We start from the raw sequence: 15,407 nt of genomic DNA, 5'->3' as shown, positions 1-15,407 counted from the left end.
GAATTTGGCTGCTTCTTCAAGACAGCAAGCAACAAAGGCAGAAATGAACCGAACATAAAAGTCATTAAATCTGAAATAACTTCCTTCCCTGAAAACAGTCCTAGAGCAGTAATTTTATAAAAAACAAATAAACAACAACAACAAAACAAACCATTAAGCAGTATCTCTAACATACAGTATTATAGGTTGTAAAATAAATACTGGTGGGGGCTGGGAGAAACTACAGTAACAAAAGCATAAAACAGCCAGCACTGGTGATCAAAGCTTTGCTCTCCCTGGGAGAATAGCTTCAGAATACGAAATAGCAATTACTTGAATGAAGGACAAGTCTATAAAACTACTTCCCATTTAAACTGCTTTTCTTGAGCTTAAACTAAGTATTATATGTTTCCTGAAGGAGAGCTATAAAAAGGTGAGGTTCAGAGATGCAGGAAGAAATAATCAACTGAATCTATCCCATTTTGGAAAAGTTTTAAAAGCAATATAATCTTCCAAATAGGAAAAAGCTACCTGTATTGGAGCGCTGTCTACAAATTGCAAGGAATGGTGACCATCAATAATTCTACACAGGGAATCTTTCACTTTTAATCCCAATATAAAAGCTGTAAGAACTATGGCAACTTCCAAGTTCATTAATTAATGACAAGATTTTCCCCAACCTGGGATACAGCTCCAAGTCTTTGCAAAAGGTAAAGGTATTTTAATCAATGGTCATTTACATTAGTACCTCTATCTTAAACACATACTCTAAATAGGATCTTCTATAACTTTAAAATAATCACTGGCAAAATAACAAGAACCTCCTCCTCCTCCTCTCCCACCTCCTTCCCCTCCTCCTCAGGCAGTTTTCTACATAGAACAATTGCCCAAGAAAGGGCTTAGAATTACCATCCCTGGCATGAAATTCTGAGCTACACACAAGAAATATATACTGAGTAGTGAGCACAGAAAATCTGTTGTTTCAAGTTCCTTGCGAAGAGTTTTAATTATCTTTGTATCCTCCAAAGCAGTGACTTCATCAACTTCAACTTTGAAACTGACCATCACAACCCACAATAAGAATGTTTTACATCACAATTAAATACGACATATTTATTTTTTAAGTTTCACAAAATACCCACCCTTACTATGTGTGTGATACATTGGTATTTTCTATCCTGAATTTTCATTTCATATTTCATTTCTTAAAACTTTGATTTCATGACCTACTGGTGGATCACAACCTAGTTTGAAAACCACTGCTTGAAAAAAAAATTTAGCAGCAGACCTTACATACATGAGTAATTCAACTGGCTTCTGCTAAATTGTGTTATAAGTTCACTTGTGTTTATTCTGCCAGAAAAGTGCATGCCAAGCACATATATTGCTGGATTTCCCTTAAGAACTCCCCTCTCAGAATTCTCATGTCTCCATTGATTCAACATTAGATATGCTGTAATACCCCAATTTATTTGTTTAGCTTTGTATTTCCATTTCAACCCTTCCTGTGTGCCTCCCCCATCCCCAAATGAGGATCTGTCCCTTTTTAACATTTTGTATTTCTTACACCACAGTGTAGCAATTCTTATTTTAATGGGAATGAAAAAATTTTAAAGCAGTAAATCCCTCTATCATAACCACAGTGTCAACCAGCAGTCTAAAAAAAATTTCCCCCCAAAAGTCTAGCTTCCCGGTGATTCTGAGTATTCAAGCCTACAATTATACACAACTTAAAGGCCTGGGATAGTGAGGAAGAACAGTATCAGAGTCAGAGAAGGTGAGAACTAGCCTGCCCAGATTTTCAAATACGGAGGGAAGAATCCTTCTTTTCTATGAACAAAGGTCCCAGTGCAGTCGTCTAGATGTACACTGGATGCATTTAAACTCAGAAAATGGACTCTGCTGACAAGGGCTTTACTTTATACGAAACAGGCAGCTGCACAACAGTGTATGACCCAGAGTCATGCTATTCATAGTTAATCAAAATGTGCTTAATGGGTATATCATAGAAGAGAGGTCAGAGATGTGGGTCTGATGCTACTAAAATAGCAACTGAATTGCCCAGTCATCTGTCAGGACTCCAGATTAATGGTGAAGTACAGAACAGTCACCAAGAAGGCAGCTAAAATGAGAAGGATGTTGAGCATATGGGAGAGAAGCTTTAAGCTTTAATCCATTCTTTTTTTTTTTTTTTTAATTTTCTCCTGTTCATTTTTAATTTATATTTTATTTTTGGCTGCATTGGGTCTTTGGTGCTGTGTGCAGGCTCTCTCTAGTTGTGGCGAGTGGGAGCTACTCTTTGTTGCGGTGTGCCGTCTTCTCATTGAAGTGGCTTCTCTATTTGCGGAGCACGGGCTCTAGGCACACAGGCTTCAGTAGTTGTGGCTCACGGGCTCTAGAGCGCAGGCTCAGTAGTTGTGGTGCACAGGCTGAGTTGCTCTGCGGCATGTGGGATCTTCCCAGACGAGGGCTCAAACCCGTGTCCCCTGCATTGGCAGGAAGATTCTTAACCACTGTACCACCAGGGAAGTCCAGTCCATTCTTTTTTTTTTTTTGAACCCTGTTCTTTTTTTTTTTTTTTTTTTTTTTTTGCAGTACACGGGCCTCTCACTGTTGTGGCCTCTCCCGTTGCAGAGCACAGGCTCCGGACGCGCAGGCTCAGCGGCATTGCTCACGGGCCCAGCCGCTCCACGTCATGTGGGATCTTCCTGGACCGGGGCACGAACCCGTGTCCCCTGCATCGGCAGGCGGACTCCAAACCACAGTATTTTTTAAAAGCAGGTTTTCCTCTGTACTCCACAGTGAAAATATATAAAAGGAAAAAGCCATACATATATACACACACTCAAACCAAGTCACTGAAGTACAGTAAGATTGCATGTGAGTTGTAGCAGGTTGACTTCAGTGTGGAATGTATATATTGAAAAGAAAATACAACCTTTACTCATAAAGTTCCAATCAGTTACAATGGCACCGTCTTGTATATTCATAATTTCCAAAATGTATTCACAAGCATGGCACATAGGAGGCACTCAAACATTTACTGAATTGAACTCTCCAGCATTAACAGATTTGATCTTCAGAATATCCAGATCAGCTTGGGCAGGAAGAAGAAAAATGTCTCACTTTGAAGAACAAAAGAAACTAAAGTACAGAGAGGATAAATGGCTTGCCCAGTATTAATTTTTAAAATTAAATGGTAGAGTACAGGTTTGAATTCAGGTTTTCTAGTTCCTAAATCAGTATTCTAACCCCCAAATGCCTCCATCCATCACAAACCCATGAAAAGACAGGAAATTGGATGTCCTGGTGGCCAACGAATACCAAATATCTTCAAAAAGGGAAAGACCTGGGGACCAAAGTCATCTCAGCTCAGAACAAAGCCATCTATAATTAATAGACAGGAGTGAAGTTTTGATCTGACACATCTTAGGAATAGTCTAAGAGTTGACTCAAATCCTAAAGAAACTAAATTATCAAGGGAATAAGGAATCATCTAAAGATGAGGAATTTTCAGTCTGTGGTTGTGAGAGAAACAGGTTAGGAGAAATTCAAGCCTTGTTAACTAAACACTGGCAACCCAAAACTAGGGAATGCCTCTTGGAGTTAAGAGCCTTAAACAAATCAAAGTTCTTATATAACATAATACAGCAAGATACACTCAATAACTTCATTATCCTAGGAGATGGTAGAGATGAAAAATCTAATAAATAAGATATAATAGGGCCTCCCTGGTGGCGCAGTGGTTGAGAGTCCGCCTGCCGATGCAGGGGATACGGGTTCGTGCCCCGGTCTGGGAGGATCCCATATGCCGCGGAGCGGCTGGGCCCGTGAGCCATGGCCGCTGGGCCTGCGCATCCGGAGCCTGTGCTCCGCAACGGGAGAGGCCACAACAGTGAGAGGCCCGCATACCGCAAAAAGAAAAAAAAAAAAAAAAAAAAAAAAGATATAATAGCTAAAAACTTAGCAAATATACATGTAAGATTTGTGCATCTCATTGCATGTAAACGTTACTTTTTTTAAAACTAAAAAAACTTGAAAAGAGCCATGAACAAAAAAAATTAAAATACAATGGCATCTCATATAAAGAAGGAAAAAGAAAGATGCAACGGATAAAGGGAGTGAAGTGAGAGACAGCTAAGGCACATTCTCGTCACCTTCCAAGGTTGGTGTGGGTGACTCTTGTGAACGACTTTGGGTTCCATTGGCTGACCAGGCTTGTGGGAAGCTTGGATTCCTGGGGCTTTCCCTGAGGCTCCACAAGGGCAGGTGCCTCTGTTTTTCATCTCTGTATCCACAGCACCCCATACAGTCAGCTCCCAATAGCTGAGAACTGGGTTCAAGTCCTGGCTCTGTCACTGCCTAGCAGTGGGACTTGGCAACAGGTTTTACTCTGAGACTCCGTTTCTTTGGCTCCCAAAACAGAAACACCAGCCTATCCTGCCTGTTTGACAAGGTCATGAGGGTCAAACAAAAGTACATATTAAAGCATCTTTAAAAATATGTTTGTGTTTGCTATAATTTAATTAAATATATGAACCAAAAGCTTTAACCAGTGAATGAGCCAGGAAACAAAGGGATCCAAGCATGCTAGATTAGCCTCCAATGTTTAAAACAACCCAGGGCAGAATTGTTAATATTGAAGGTTCAGGACTGAAAATTGAGGTTTAAAGGAAAAAGTCTCTAGAGTAAACTTTATTGGAAGGAAGCTCACAACGTTTCACTGCTTAGGAATTCAAGACGTTGCTTCCAAGCTGGACATGTTAAAGATTCGGTGCTGGACCAGCAAAGTTCTATTTACAGCAACATACAATTTATAGAAAACTACACACAGAGAAACAGCATGAACTTTGTCAATGCCATTTTTGAGGGAGAAAGACAGTGAGTGTGACAAAGATTTCATGAGGAGCCAGGAAGCCTGGGTTCCAATATAGGCCCAACTTCTTTATTTGTCCTGAGAAAAGTCACCTGGCCTCTCTGGACCTGCTTCATCATCTGTGAGATGAAAGGGGTGACAAAAGGTAATCTATGACTTGAAATTCAAAGACAGCAAAAAGCCATTTTGTAATCCATTATTCTGTGGCCTAACCTCACACTTCTGTACCTTTGTTCATGCTACTTGCTCTGTCTGAAGTTCTTTTCCCCAGTCTGTTATCAATGAACTCTTACTCAACCTTCAAAGCCTACTCAAAAGCCACTTCAAATGTGCATTCTTCGCAAACATGTATATAACGCTCGTGGCTCCCTTCCACTGGGCTCCCCTAACACCCATACCCTAGGTGTTTTTACTCAGGCCCAGTAAATCGTGATGCCAAGTCTAGTGTTCTTTCCTTCCCCCTGAAAGGTAGGAAACATCTTCCATTGAGCTTAGAAGAATGATGGGCAAATGCTACATGCTCCATGAAAAGTATACTGATTAAATATACGAATGCTTAGGAGTCCCATTTCATGTTATGGATATCTCAAGCAGTATTTCAATAAAGTCACCATCTGCACGTTTTAGAAAGGCCTACCTGGCCTGCACAGGTCTCCATGTTGCTCTTTTTCACTGGCGTAGACCTCCATGCACCAAGCGTGGTATGCAAATGAGAAGAGATCTTCTATTTTAGCAGGTGGTCGGATTGCATTGTTCAGTCTCTTCAGCCACTCTTGACACTGCTCAAAGGTTGAGAACTGACACCTTTGTAAAGCCAAACAAGTACAAATGTAATCAGAAGACAGCTGACAATGAAACCTAAGGGTAGCCACCATTTCAAGAGTGCCTACTCACAGTGAAATGATAACTATAGTCAAAAAAGCACTAGAAGGGGCTTCCCTGGTGGCGCAGCGGTTGAGAGTCCGCCTGCTGATGCAGGGGACACGGGTTCGTGCCCCGGTCCGGGAGGATCCCACATGCCGTGGAGCGGCTGGGCCTGTGAGCCATGGCTGCTGAGCCTGTGCGTCCGGAGCCTGTGCTCCACAACGGGAGAGGCCACAACAGTGAGAGGCCCGCGTACCGCAAAAAAAAAAAAAAAAAAAAAAGCACTAGAGGTGGTCTAATGTTTATGATTTATAATGACAAAATATGTCCAACAAATTTTAGCCAATGGTGCTAAATGTCAAGAAGAAGAAAGCTGGACATGTGGAAAACCTATTTTTTTAGACTAATAAAATCTCTTCTGAGACTGACAATTATTAAAGTAAAATGGCAGTCATTCTCTTCCAGGAATGGGGTTTTATTCCACTTCTTCCACCAAAGCTTTATGGTTGTCCTTCTCAAAGAATATGTTTAAAGAAGTTCTTTTTGTTTTGTTATGACATTATTACAGCAAGCTCAAACATAGTTCACAGTACTTTTAGCCAAGGGAATAATTTCAAAATTTATCTATTTAGCAATTAGAATAAATCAGCAACTTTAAATCGAAAATAAGATACATTACACTGAAACTTTCAGATGTTACCATGTAGAGAACAAAACAATTCTATTATCAAGTGCAATTTTCAGTATATATAAGTAGGAGGTTAAAATAATTAGTGTAAAAAATACTTTATGGGCTTCCCTGGTGGCGCAGTGGTTGAGAGTCCGCCTGCCGATGCAGGGGACACGGGTTCGTGCCCCGGTTCGGGAAGATCCCACATGCTGTGGAGCGGCTGGGCCCGTGAGCCATGGCCGCTGAGCCTGGCGTCCGGAGCCTGTGCTCCACAAGGGGAGAGGCCACAACAGTGAGAGGCCCACATACAGCCAAAAAAAAAAAAAAAAAAAAAAAAAAAAAAAATACTTTATATTTTTAAATGCAGTATCTAAAATTGAGTAATTAATAAGCAACCTTTTAAAACTGTGAGTTATAACCAGTATCTATCAAAAGCAAGCCAAATCTCAATGGCTAAAAAGCAACTTAAATATTTACCTTAAAACCAAGGAGGAATCAACTATACTCCAAAAAAAATTTAAAAAAAAAAAACAAAAAAACAAGGAGGTCACTTAAACCTCTCCCTTGTCCCAATCAGTGTGGCTCATCAATATGCCCACACACAATGTTTACTGGCACTCCAGAATAGATCAAAGAAATAAAGTAAAAACTTGGGGAATTAAAAACTGGTAGAGCTACTAAATTTAAAATGCATTTTAGGCATCACTTTTCAACCATTATAGTAAAGACTAGATCAGATAAAGCCAACACTGGAGAAATGTGATGAGAAGCAGGACATTTCTAGTGTCTTAAAGTGCCTCCCAGACTGTTGATTAGTTGCAAGGGAGAAAATACAGAAATTACACAGAAAGCGGGTGACTCCTTGACAAGAGTGATCAGCAAGGGACAGATGGACATTGTTTGCCTCCAGCTGTAATACAATCTCCTGAAAAGGACACAACCTCATACGTACAGTATTCAGCTGAGAACGCACAACCTCAATTTAATCACAAGGAAACACTGGACACAAAATAAGAAACTTTCTATTACAATAAAAGATTTTTTCTTCAAAATGTTAATGTCATAAAAGATAAAGAAAGGTGGTAGAAAACATTTCAGATTAAAGAAAGCTATAGAATCACGGCAACTAAATGTAATATGTGACCTTGACTGAATCCTGTTCTGAACGAGGTAGGGGGAATGCTATAAAGGGCATTATTAGGTCAACTGACAAACTGGAACATGGAGAGTAGACTGGATAAAAAGTATTATGAGTGTAAAATTGTGAAGTTGACAATGATACTGTGGGTTATGTAAGAAAATACCCCTATTCTTAAGAAAGCACACTTAAGTATTTCAGGGCAAAGAGCCATGATTATGTAACTTACTGTCAAATCATTCAGAACAAGAATTTCACACACTAGCGCATGCACGCACGCGTGCGCGCACACACACACACACACACGCCCCCTGCAAACGATAAAGCAAATAGGGTAAAATGTTAACAATACTAGTGCTCTTTACTATTTTTATGTTTGCACCTGTTTTGTAAATTTAAAATCATGTCCAAATAAAAAATAAAAAACACCTTTCCAATAGAAAAGTAGGCTAAAGATAAAACATTTCAGGGACTAACTACTCCGAAAATACTAACTAGGCTGACCCTCAAAAGCTGTTTTTCTGTTATCAAATCATGAATCCATCCTTTAAGAAGTATTTTCCACACTAAACAATAGCATAAACAATAGCATACCTGATAACTTTGCAGTCTTTGCAAGTCAAATGAAGCTGAAATATATCTCGGCATTCAACACTTTCTATAAGCTGTAATGGAACCTGCAATTAAAAAAGATGAAGTTCCCTTAGTCAAAAAGGTATTGACCCTGCAGTTCTTCAGTGTGTCCAACAAGAGTGATTAGAAAGCTCTGCAGGAAAAAGAAGCACAGAACTGCATATTCACCTAAATCAACAGCACTCAAGTGATTTCCTGGGTGATTTAGGGTTTCCCTTTCTCAACCTCTAATCAGCGCCCTCAAGTCATGTCATAGCATAAAGCTAACAAAGAGGAGGCACCACATGTGGAAGAACAGGGAAATACACCATCTTTCTGGCAACAAACTTTCAAACTCATCTCTCAAAGTACTACTTTACAAGGTTAGAGCTAGCTGTGATTTGTGATGACACAGAAGCTAAAGGGAACCAGAATCGTTATCCTGTCTTGTTGACAGAAAGAGCTGCAGATCAAGAGGCTAGTGGGATTACAGTTGTCACTTGCCCCAAATGACAAGGTGGGCTTGTGGCTTTGTGTCAGCAAAGGAGAATCTTGAAAAAGACTGGAGGTCTGAACTGCCTGCAGGTTGCACAAAAAAAGACAAGAGAGTAGACAGAGCTGTGGGTCAGGCTCTCTGCTCAGTAGACTAGGTATCGAGGAGAAGGGAGCAGGTCTCACAGTGGCGTAATTAGCTAGGTCTAATTTGCTTCAAAAGACAAGCCGAGGGGACTTCCCTGGTGGCACAGTGGTTAAGAATCTGCCTACCAATGCAGGAGACACAGGTTCAAGCCCTGGTCCAGGAAGATCCCACATGCCACAGAGCAACTAAGCCCATGCACCACAACTACTGAGCCTGCACTCTAGAGCCCATAAGCCACAACTACTGAACCAGCGTGCTACAAGTACTGAAGCCCGTGCGCCTAGAGCCCATGCTCTGCAACAAGAGAAGTCACCGCAATGAGAAGCCCACGCACTGCAACAAAGAGTAGCCCCCGCTCTCCACGACTTGAGAAAAGAAAGCCCACGTTCAGCGATGAAGACCCAACGCAGCCAAAAAAAAGAAAAAGACAAGCTGAGGAGCCCTGTTTGCCAAGTGGGGCTCAAGGTATGAGTAAGCTGGGATGGTTCTTTCCCTGCCAATCTGGTCAGCAGACTACTGAACACAGGATAAGTATGACAGTGGAGAGGGATCAAAGAAGGCAGGCAGACAGGAGGGAAAGCATCTGAACAGGGTGACAAATCCTTAAGCGGTTGTTAGAATCCTCCCTCTGTCCCTCATCTTATCCTGATTCAACCCCTGGCTTCAAAAAGCAATTTCCAAAACTTCTAAAGAGAGCCTGGTAAAAGTAATAGTAGATACTCTCACTCATTGGAAAAGGGTCTTTTCACACTGTATCAAGCCCAACCAAAATGTGGCTCTGGGAGTTGCAAGGAGCATTCCAACAATTCATGTTTTGCATGAGAAGGAGGCAGTCTCTTCCAACAGACAGAAACAAGAGAGTCCTGCCTGCACAGGGTGGCCCTCCTGTTAGCTGAACCAGTTTCAGAAACAGGCTTCTGGCAAACGCTGCCCCACCATGCAGTTGCCAGAGTCAGCTGAGAACTCTCAGAACAAGGATGTGGAGATCAAAAAGAAGCCCAATGCCGGACATCTTAGACAAACAAATAAACAAACAAACTGGGGCAGGAATTAAAAAGGGGAAGAAAGCAAAATAATATTACTCAGGTAATGGCTGGGAGTTCTACCTCAGGACTAGAGCCTTCTTTTTTTTTTTTTTTGCAGTACGTGGGCCTCTCACTGCTGTGGCCTCTCCCGTTGCGGAGCACAGGCTCCGGACGCGCAGGCTCAGCAGCCATGGCTCACGGGCCCAGCCGCTCCGCGGCACGTGGGATCCTCCTGGACCGGGGCACAAACCTGTTTCCCCTGCATCGGCAGGCGGACTCTCAACCACTGCGCCACCAGGGAAGCCCGAGCCTTCTTGATTAAGCAACAAAATTCCCTTACACTTGTAATAGGACCAGAAGTAAGAGAAAGACTAAGAATTCTTGCCTGTGTTCTGAGAAAAAAAAGGAGCTTTGGCCCTCTGTTTTTGTTTAACTCCTTAACCCCAAGGTGCTGTGAGAAACTGGAGTTGATGCTGCTAAAAATTCTTTCAAGACCTGTACGTCTAAGAAGGAAAAAATAAAAAACCAACAATGTATCAGTGAGGATAAATTGTGAAGAAGTAATAGGAGATTAAGAGATCAGAAGAGAACACTGATTTGTTCTCAGGCCAGTCCTCTGGATATCCTATAACAGACTCATGTTGGGTTTCTTTGTTTTTAAACCTACAACCCCCTTCTCCCCCCACCCCACAAACAAAACAAACAAACAAACAAAAAAGAGCTGCCAGAGTGGCAATTAAGAGGCCTGAGTTCTTATCTCAATTTTCTAAAATTTTACCAGCCAAAATTTTGCATGCTTCCTGACTTCCTTGGACAACCTTCCAACCTTCCTACATGACACAAGCCTTTGCTTTCTCAACCTCGGATGGTCACAACTTAGGAAGTCCCAGGGACAGGGAATGGGAAGAGTCTGGGGTAGAGTGAGAATGAGCTTTTCAAATCCACGTGCTCTCTCAGCAGTCACCCGCATCCCAGATCCCCTTCTATCACCTTTCCTTAGAGCTAGAAAACTTGAAAACCAACTAACGCTATTAGCAGCTGCTGGAGGGAGTGGACCAGTCTGTGCTATTTTGCTACAAAGAACAGGTAAGTTTTACATCCCTACTATTGGACTAGAGCCCAAGAGCCTATGTCCAGACTTCCAAAATACAAATATGCAACACCTCAGAGCATGCAAAACATATGCTACCTAAATGCTTTCAATATACAAACTTTCATGGATTTTAACACTGAAAATTTAAGGAATAAGGATAAAAATGTTGGTTGCTAGTATACAGATACTAGCAAGTCACCAGAAACAACCATGTGTACTCAAGTCATAGACACAGAAAACAGATTTTAATGATCATGCAGATTGTCACATGCAAGGAAGTTTAATATGCAGCAAGAATAAGGACCTAAAAGGGAAATATCTGATTTTATATCAAATGAGTATCTCCCTTTTTTCTTCCCCTTTCACCTCAGTGTTACTCTTCAATGCACCCCTGCCCCCAGACTGCCTCCTCTTCTAAAAAGCCAGAGATAGGCTTCTTTTCCTCTTCATACATCCAACCAAAACATAAGGTTCTCTACTTTTTTAAAGGCAAGTCCACTGATTTAGGTTTCTCAACTTTCATCATATATTAGGAGGATCTCTTACCATTTCCGTAACTAAACATACCCAATATTCAACCTTATAAACAAAGAATTACAGACACAAGAGCCAGACCATTTTATAGCCCAGGAAGGTTAAGCCACTACACTAAAGCTAGTGGCAAGTCAGGACCAGAATCCATGGCTGTCCTCTAGCTCAGGGTCCTTCCATTACATATGGTACTCCCTTCTTTCTTCCTCTAAGATGCCCTTCCCTTCTGTGTGAGCTCTACTTTAGTTTTTCTTTCACAATTAGGTAGTAGCCTCTTCACCAGGAATCTTCAAGAGGAAAACAGAATGTAAACCAAGATTCCTTAGAGGCAATTCGAAGAAATCTAAAGTCACATTCAAATCCTCTCTTACCCACTGATTCAGTGTTTTGTAGAAACTCATTTTCTTTTTGCTCTTTTCTCCTCTGCCTTCTACCTGCCAGGCAATTCTATCTCCCATCACAGTGCTTTACCTCTTATAAAACCCACCAAACTCATGCTCAAAATACATCAAACACACTCAGTGCTGTTAATCAATTCCTCAAAAGGTCAAAAGTTATATCATGTATACCAAAACTCATAAGAGCATCAATCCAAAAAAGCAGAAGAGCAGCAGTTTAAATTTAATAGACATGCACAAGTATAAAAGACCCACAGTACTGTCTCATTCTAGAGGGAATTTTATATCATCATATCCTACTATATTTACCATAATTCATTCTGGGTGGGTGGGGGGGTGTGTGTGAATTATTTTTTAAGCACCAGAATTTAAAAGTGGGATAATGTATACCTTTTAAAAACAAATGCCCTTTTTATAGCATGAATGGGAAGTACTAATCTTGCATACACATGTGAAGTAAAACTGGCAATAGCAGAGTAAAAAATAATGTAATGAGTCTTAACCTAAAATCTGTAACACATTGGAATATCTGGGCTCTAACTCTATGACTTAAAAACCAGTCAGAGGAAGAAGACTGTCACAGGTTAAAGACCCAAACTCTTTATTGCTCACCTGTGGTATTTACAAGATACTCTTCCAGCACTGGTTTCAGAAGCTCTTCTGATTTATGAATGCTAAGGCCAAAGTGCATTGTTAACAATAACCTCCTATTGATGCTTGGGGAATGAAGATTTTTGATGTACAATAGTTAGGCAATGGAAAGAATCTAGGAAAATGCTAAGGGAAGTGTTTCCAAGTATATTTCCAGCTTGTTCCTAAGAAGCATTAACACAGCAGTCTGGAAATGGAGTTTTAATGTCCTTTTAAATACTCACATTGACTTTACAAATTATTTCTGGTTGAAATTCAGTTTACATTTTTTTTTTTTTTTTTCTTTTTGCGGTATGCGGGCCTCTCACTGTTGTGGCCTCTCCCGTTGCGGAGCACAGGCTCCGGACGCGCAGGCCCAGCGGCCATGGCTCACGGGCCCAGCCGCTCCGCGGCATATGGGATCCTCCCAGACCGGGGCACGAACCCGTATCCCCTGCATCGGCAGGCGGACTCTCAACCACTGCGCCACCAGGGAGGCCCCAGTTTACATTTTTTGAAGGTCACAATTCCACCCGCTTATGTTTAAACTGTGTGGCTTTATCCCCACCCCACAAATTGTCCTCATATAGGAAACCACTAGAACTTTGTCTAATATGAGGGAAGGGACTCATGCAGAGATGACACACTTTACTGATTTGCAAGGTGAGCATCTGACACTCAAAACCAGTTTGTTCCAAGCACAGGTGCAACAACCGCCTGGAATTCTCATGCTACTTACTGGGATTGCAGAAGCAGCAGATTGAGAGGCGGTCTATTGAATTACACAAGAATTGTTTAAAAATTTCATGAACTCCACTTGAACACTTACTTGTTTATAAATTAGTTAAGCAAATACCTGTACATATATAAAAATATAGTTTGGGAAAAGCACAGAATAGGAGCAATTCATACCTTAAATGCTACAACTGAACTGTACTAGAGGTTCTTTACCCTAAAAACTGGAAACTTGATATCCAGTGAATGTGTGTGCATTAAAGTAATGATGGGGCTTCCCTGGTGGCGCAGTGGTTGAGGGTCCGCCTGCCGATGCAGGGGACGCGGGTTCGTGCCCCGATCCCGGAGGATCCCACATGCCGCAGAGTGACTGGGCCTGCGAGCCATGGCCGCGGAGCCTGTGCGTCCGGAGCCTGTGCTCTGCAACAGGAGAGGCCACAGCAGTGAGAGGCCCGTGTACAGCAAAATAAATAAATAAATAAATAAATAAATAAAGTAATGATGTATCTCAGCGCTGCTGTGAAATTAACAGAGAATATATGATTATCAGGTAGCTACTGAAAGCTTGTCAGTAAGTCATTCTCTAAAGTGCTAAATGTGTTGATTCAAAAGCATACAAAATGATGTGTGTTGATTTAAAAGCATACAAAATGATGCAAACTGGAGCATGCCACAATATATACTGGCACATCTGGGTGATGGTTGATTTATGTTTGATTTAGATATAATGACCTTTAAAGGGGGGGGTCTCTTAATCTCACAGATTTTACTGAAACACTCATCTGCTGAGGGAGGACCTAGTGTAGGAGGAGCCATTGTTTCCGGGAGTAACCACAGGTTTTAGGAACCTTAGCACTAACTGCGATGTGATTAACGTACTTGTATGAAGAAGTCCTAGTCGCTCTCAACCTGAAATGTTTAAAGTCACTGCAACGCCAAAATACTTTTGCACAACAATTCTTCTGTGCAAAACCATTATCTTGGGCTTTTTAAAATGTGACATGCAGGCTCTATGCCTTAGAGGGTTATAATGCTAAATGGAAAGCACTTTTAGGTGAAGAAATGAGTCAAAAGTAAGAACGGGGTAAGTTTTCTTAAGCACAATGGGGGACCAACAATTCCAGTAGATAAGCTACTCATACAGCTACTGTTAAGAGACAAGATGACACAGGCATATTTACACAGAAATATGTTTTAAAATGAACTTTAAACCTAAAGGAGGTTTAAAAATGGTCTAATATCAATTTCAAACCCCTATTAACTTCAATTCACTTTAGTTTTTACTGAATACCATGGCACCAGTAAACACGCTGGATCCTGAAGATACAAAGATGAATAAACAAAAAATTACAGCATATCTGGTAAATGTTGTAAAGGTATGTTCAAGATACAGAAAAAGCCAGAAGAGAGGGTAATAAACTGTCAGGGAGGGAACTGGGATTGAGAAAGGCTTCACAGAAGAATTTATCACCTGAACTGGGTTTTGACAGATGAAGAGAAGTTCCCTGGGTAGGAGAAGAGAGAACTCAGAGGTGTAAATTATGTCTGAGATTTCTAGGAGGGTGGTTTTACCAATACAAAGGGAAGAAGGGGGAAAAGAGGGATACAGAAAAGCTGTCAGGGACCAAGGATCATACAATGCTAAGTAATTTCATCTTAGAAGTAGTTAAGAAACACTGAAGGGCTTCAGGCTGGTGAATGACATGATCAAATCCATGCTTTCTCTCCAATAGACCATATTCCCAAATAGATCTAAAAATAGTCTCTGAAATACTTCGCCATAAACCAGAAAGCTGAGAGACAGAGGACTGTATGGAAAAATGCAATGATATGAAACTAAATTATCTCCACATGCAATTTAATTACAATTTTATCAATTCTAGACATTTAAACACAGTTTAAACACAAAATTAAATTGGGCAATTCTACTAATTATTACTGTCATTATTTCCACAGCAGCTGGTAGGAAACCTCTGGTTGCTGGAATGTTATAGGAGATTCAATCCTGTCCCCTCCTATCACAGCCACCCAATTCCAAATGGGCCCTTCTGAATACAGTACTATATGGTAAGAAAGCACAACATGCCTCTTTCCTTGATGAATCCAGTGTGTATTTTTAGCTGATAGGCAGAAAACTAACATAACAGATATGATCATAGCCCAAATCTAGAAACCAGAAGGAATTCAGGCCACAATGATTCCTGGATGTAAATGCT

General features: G+C 41.0%; 1 protein-coding gene across 11 annotated transcripts in view; it reads right to left on the bottom strand.

Annotated features, from left to right (window-relative positions):
- MTMR3 (myotubularin related protein 3) overlaps window positions 1-15,407 on the bottom strand; it is a 144,443-nt gene that overhangs the window by 28,114 nt on the left and 100,922 nt on the right. For all 11 annotated transcript variants that reach the window (XM_081251635.1, XM_081251633.1, XM_081251630.1 and 8 more), the window contains 2 exons: window positions 8,122-8,204; window positions 5,493-5,659 (listed from right to left, as the gene is read on the bottom strand). In XM_081251635.1, the coding sequence (XP_081107761.1) occupies window positions 5,493-5,659; window positions 8,122-8,204 (250 nt within the window). The remainder of the gene's footprint in view (window positions 1-5,492; window positions 5,660-8,121; window positions 8,205-15,407) is intronic.

This window comes from Mesoplodon bidens (assembly GCF_964165515.1).
Source record: "Mesoplodon bidens genome assembly, chromosome: 13".
Lineage (NCBI taxonomy): Eukaryota > Metazoa > Chordata > Mammalia > Artiodactyla > Ziphiidae > Mesoplodon > Mesoplodon bidens.
Note: the sequence above shows the minus strand (reverse complement) of the source record. Positions and strands in the feature narration are given on the sequence as shown.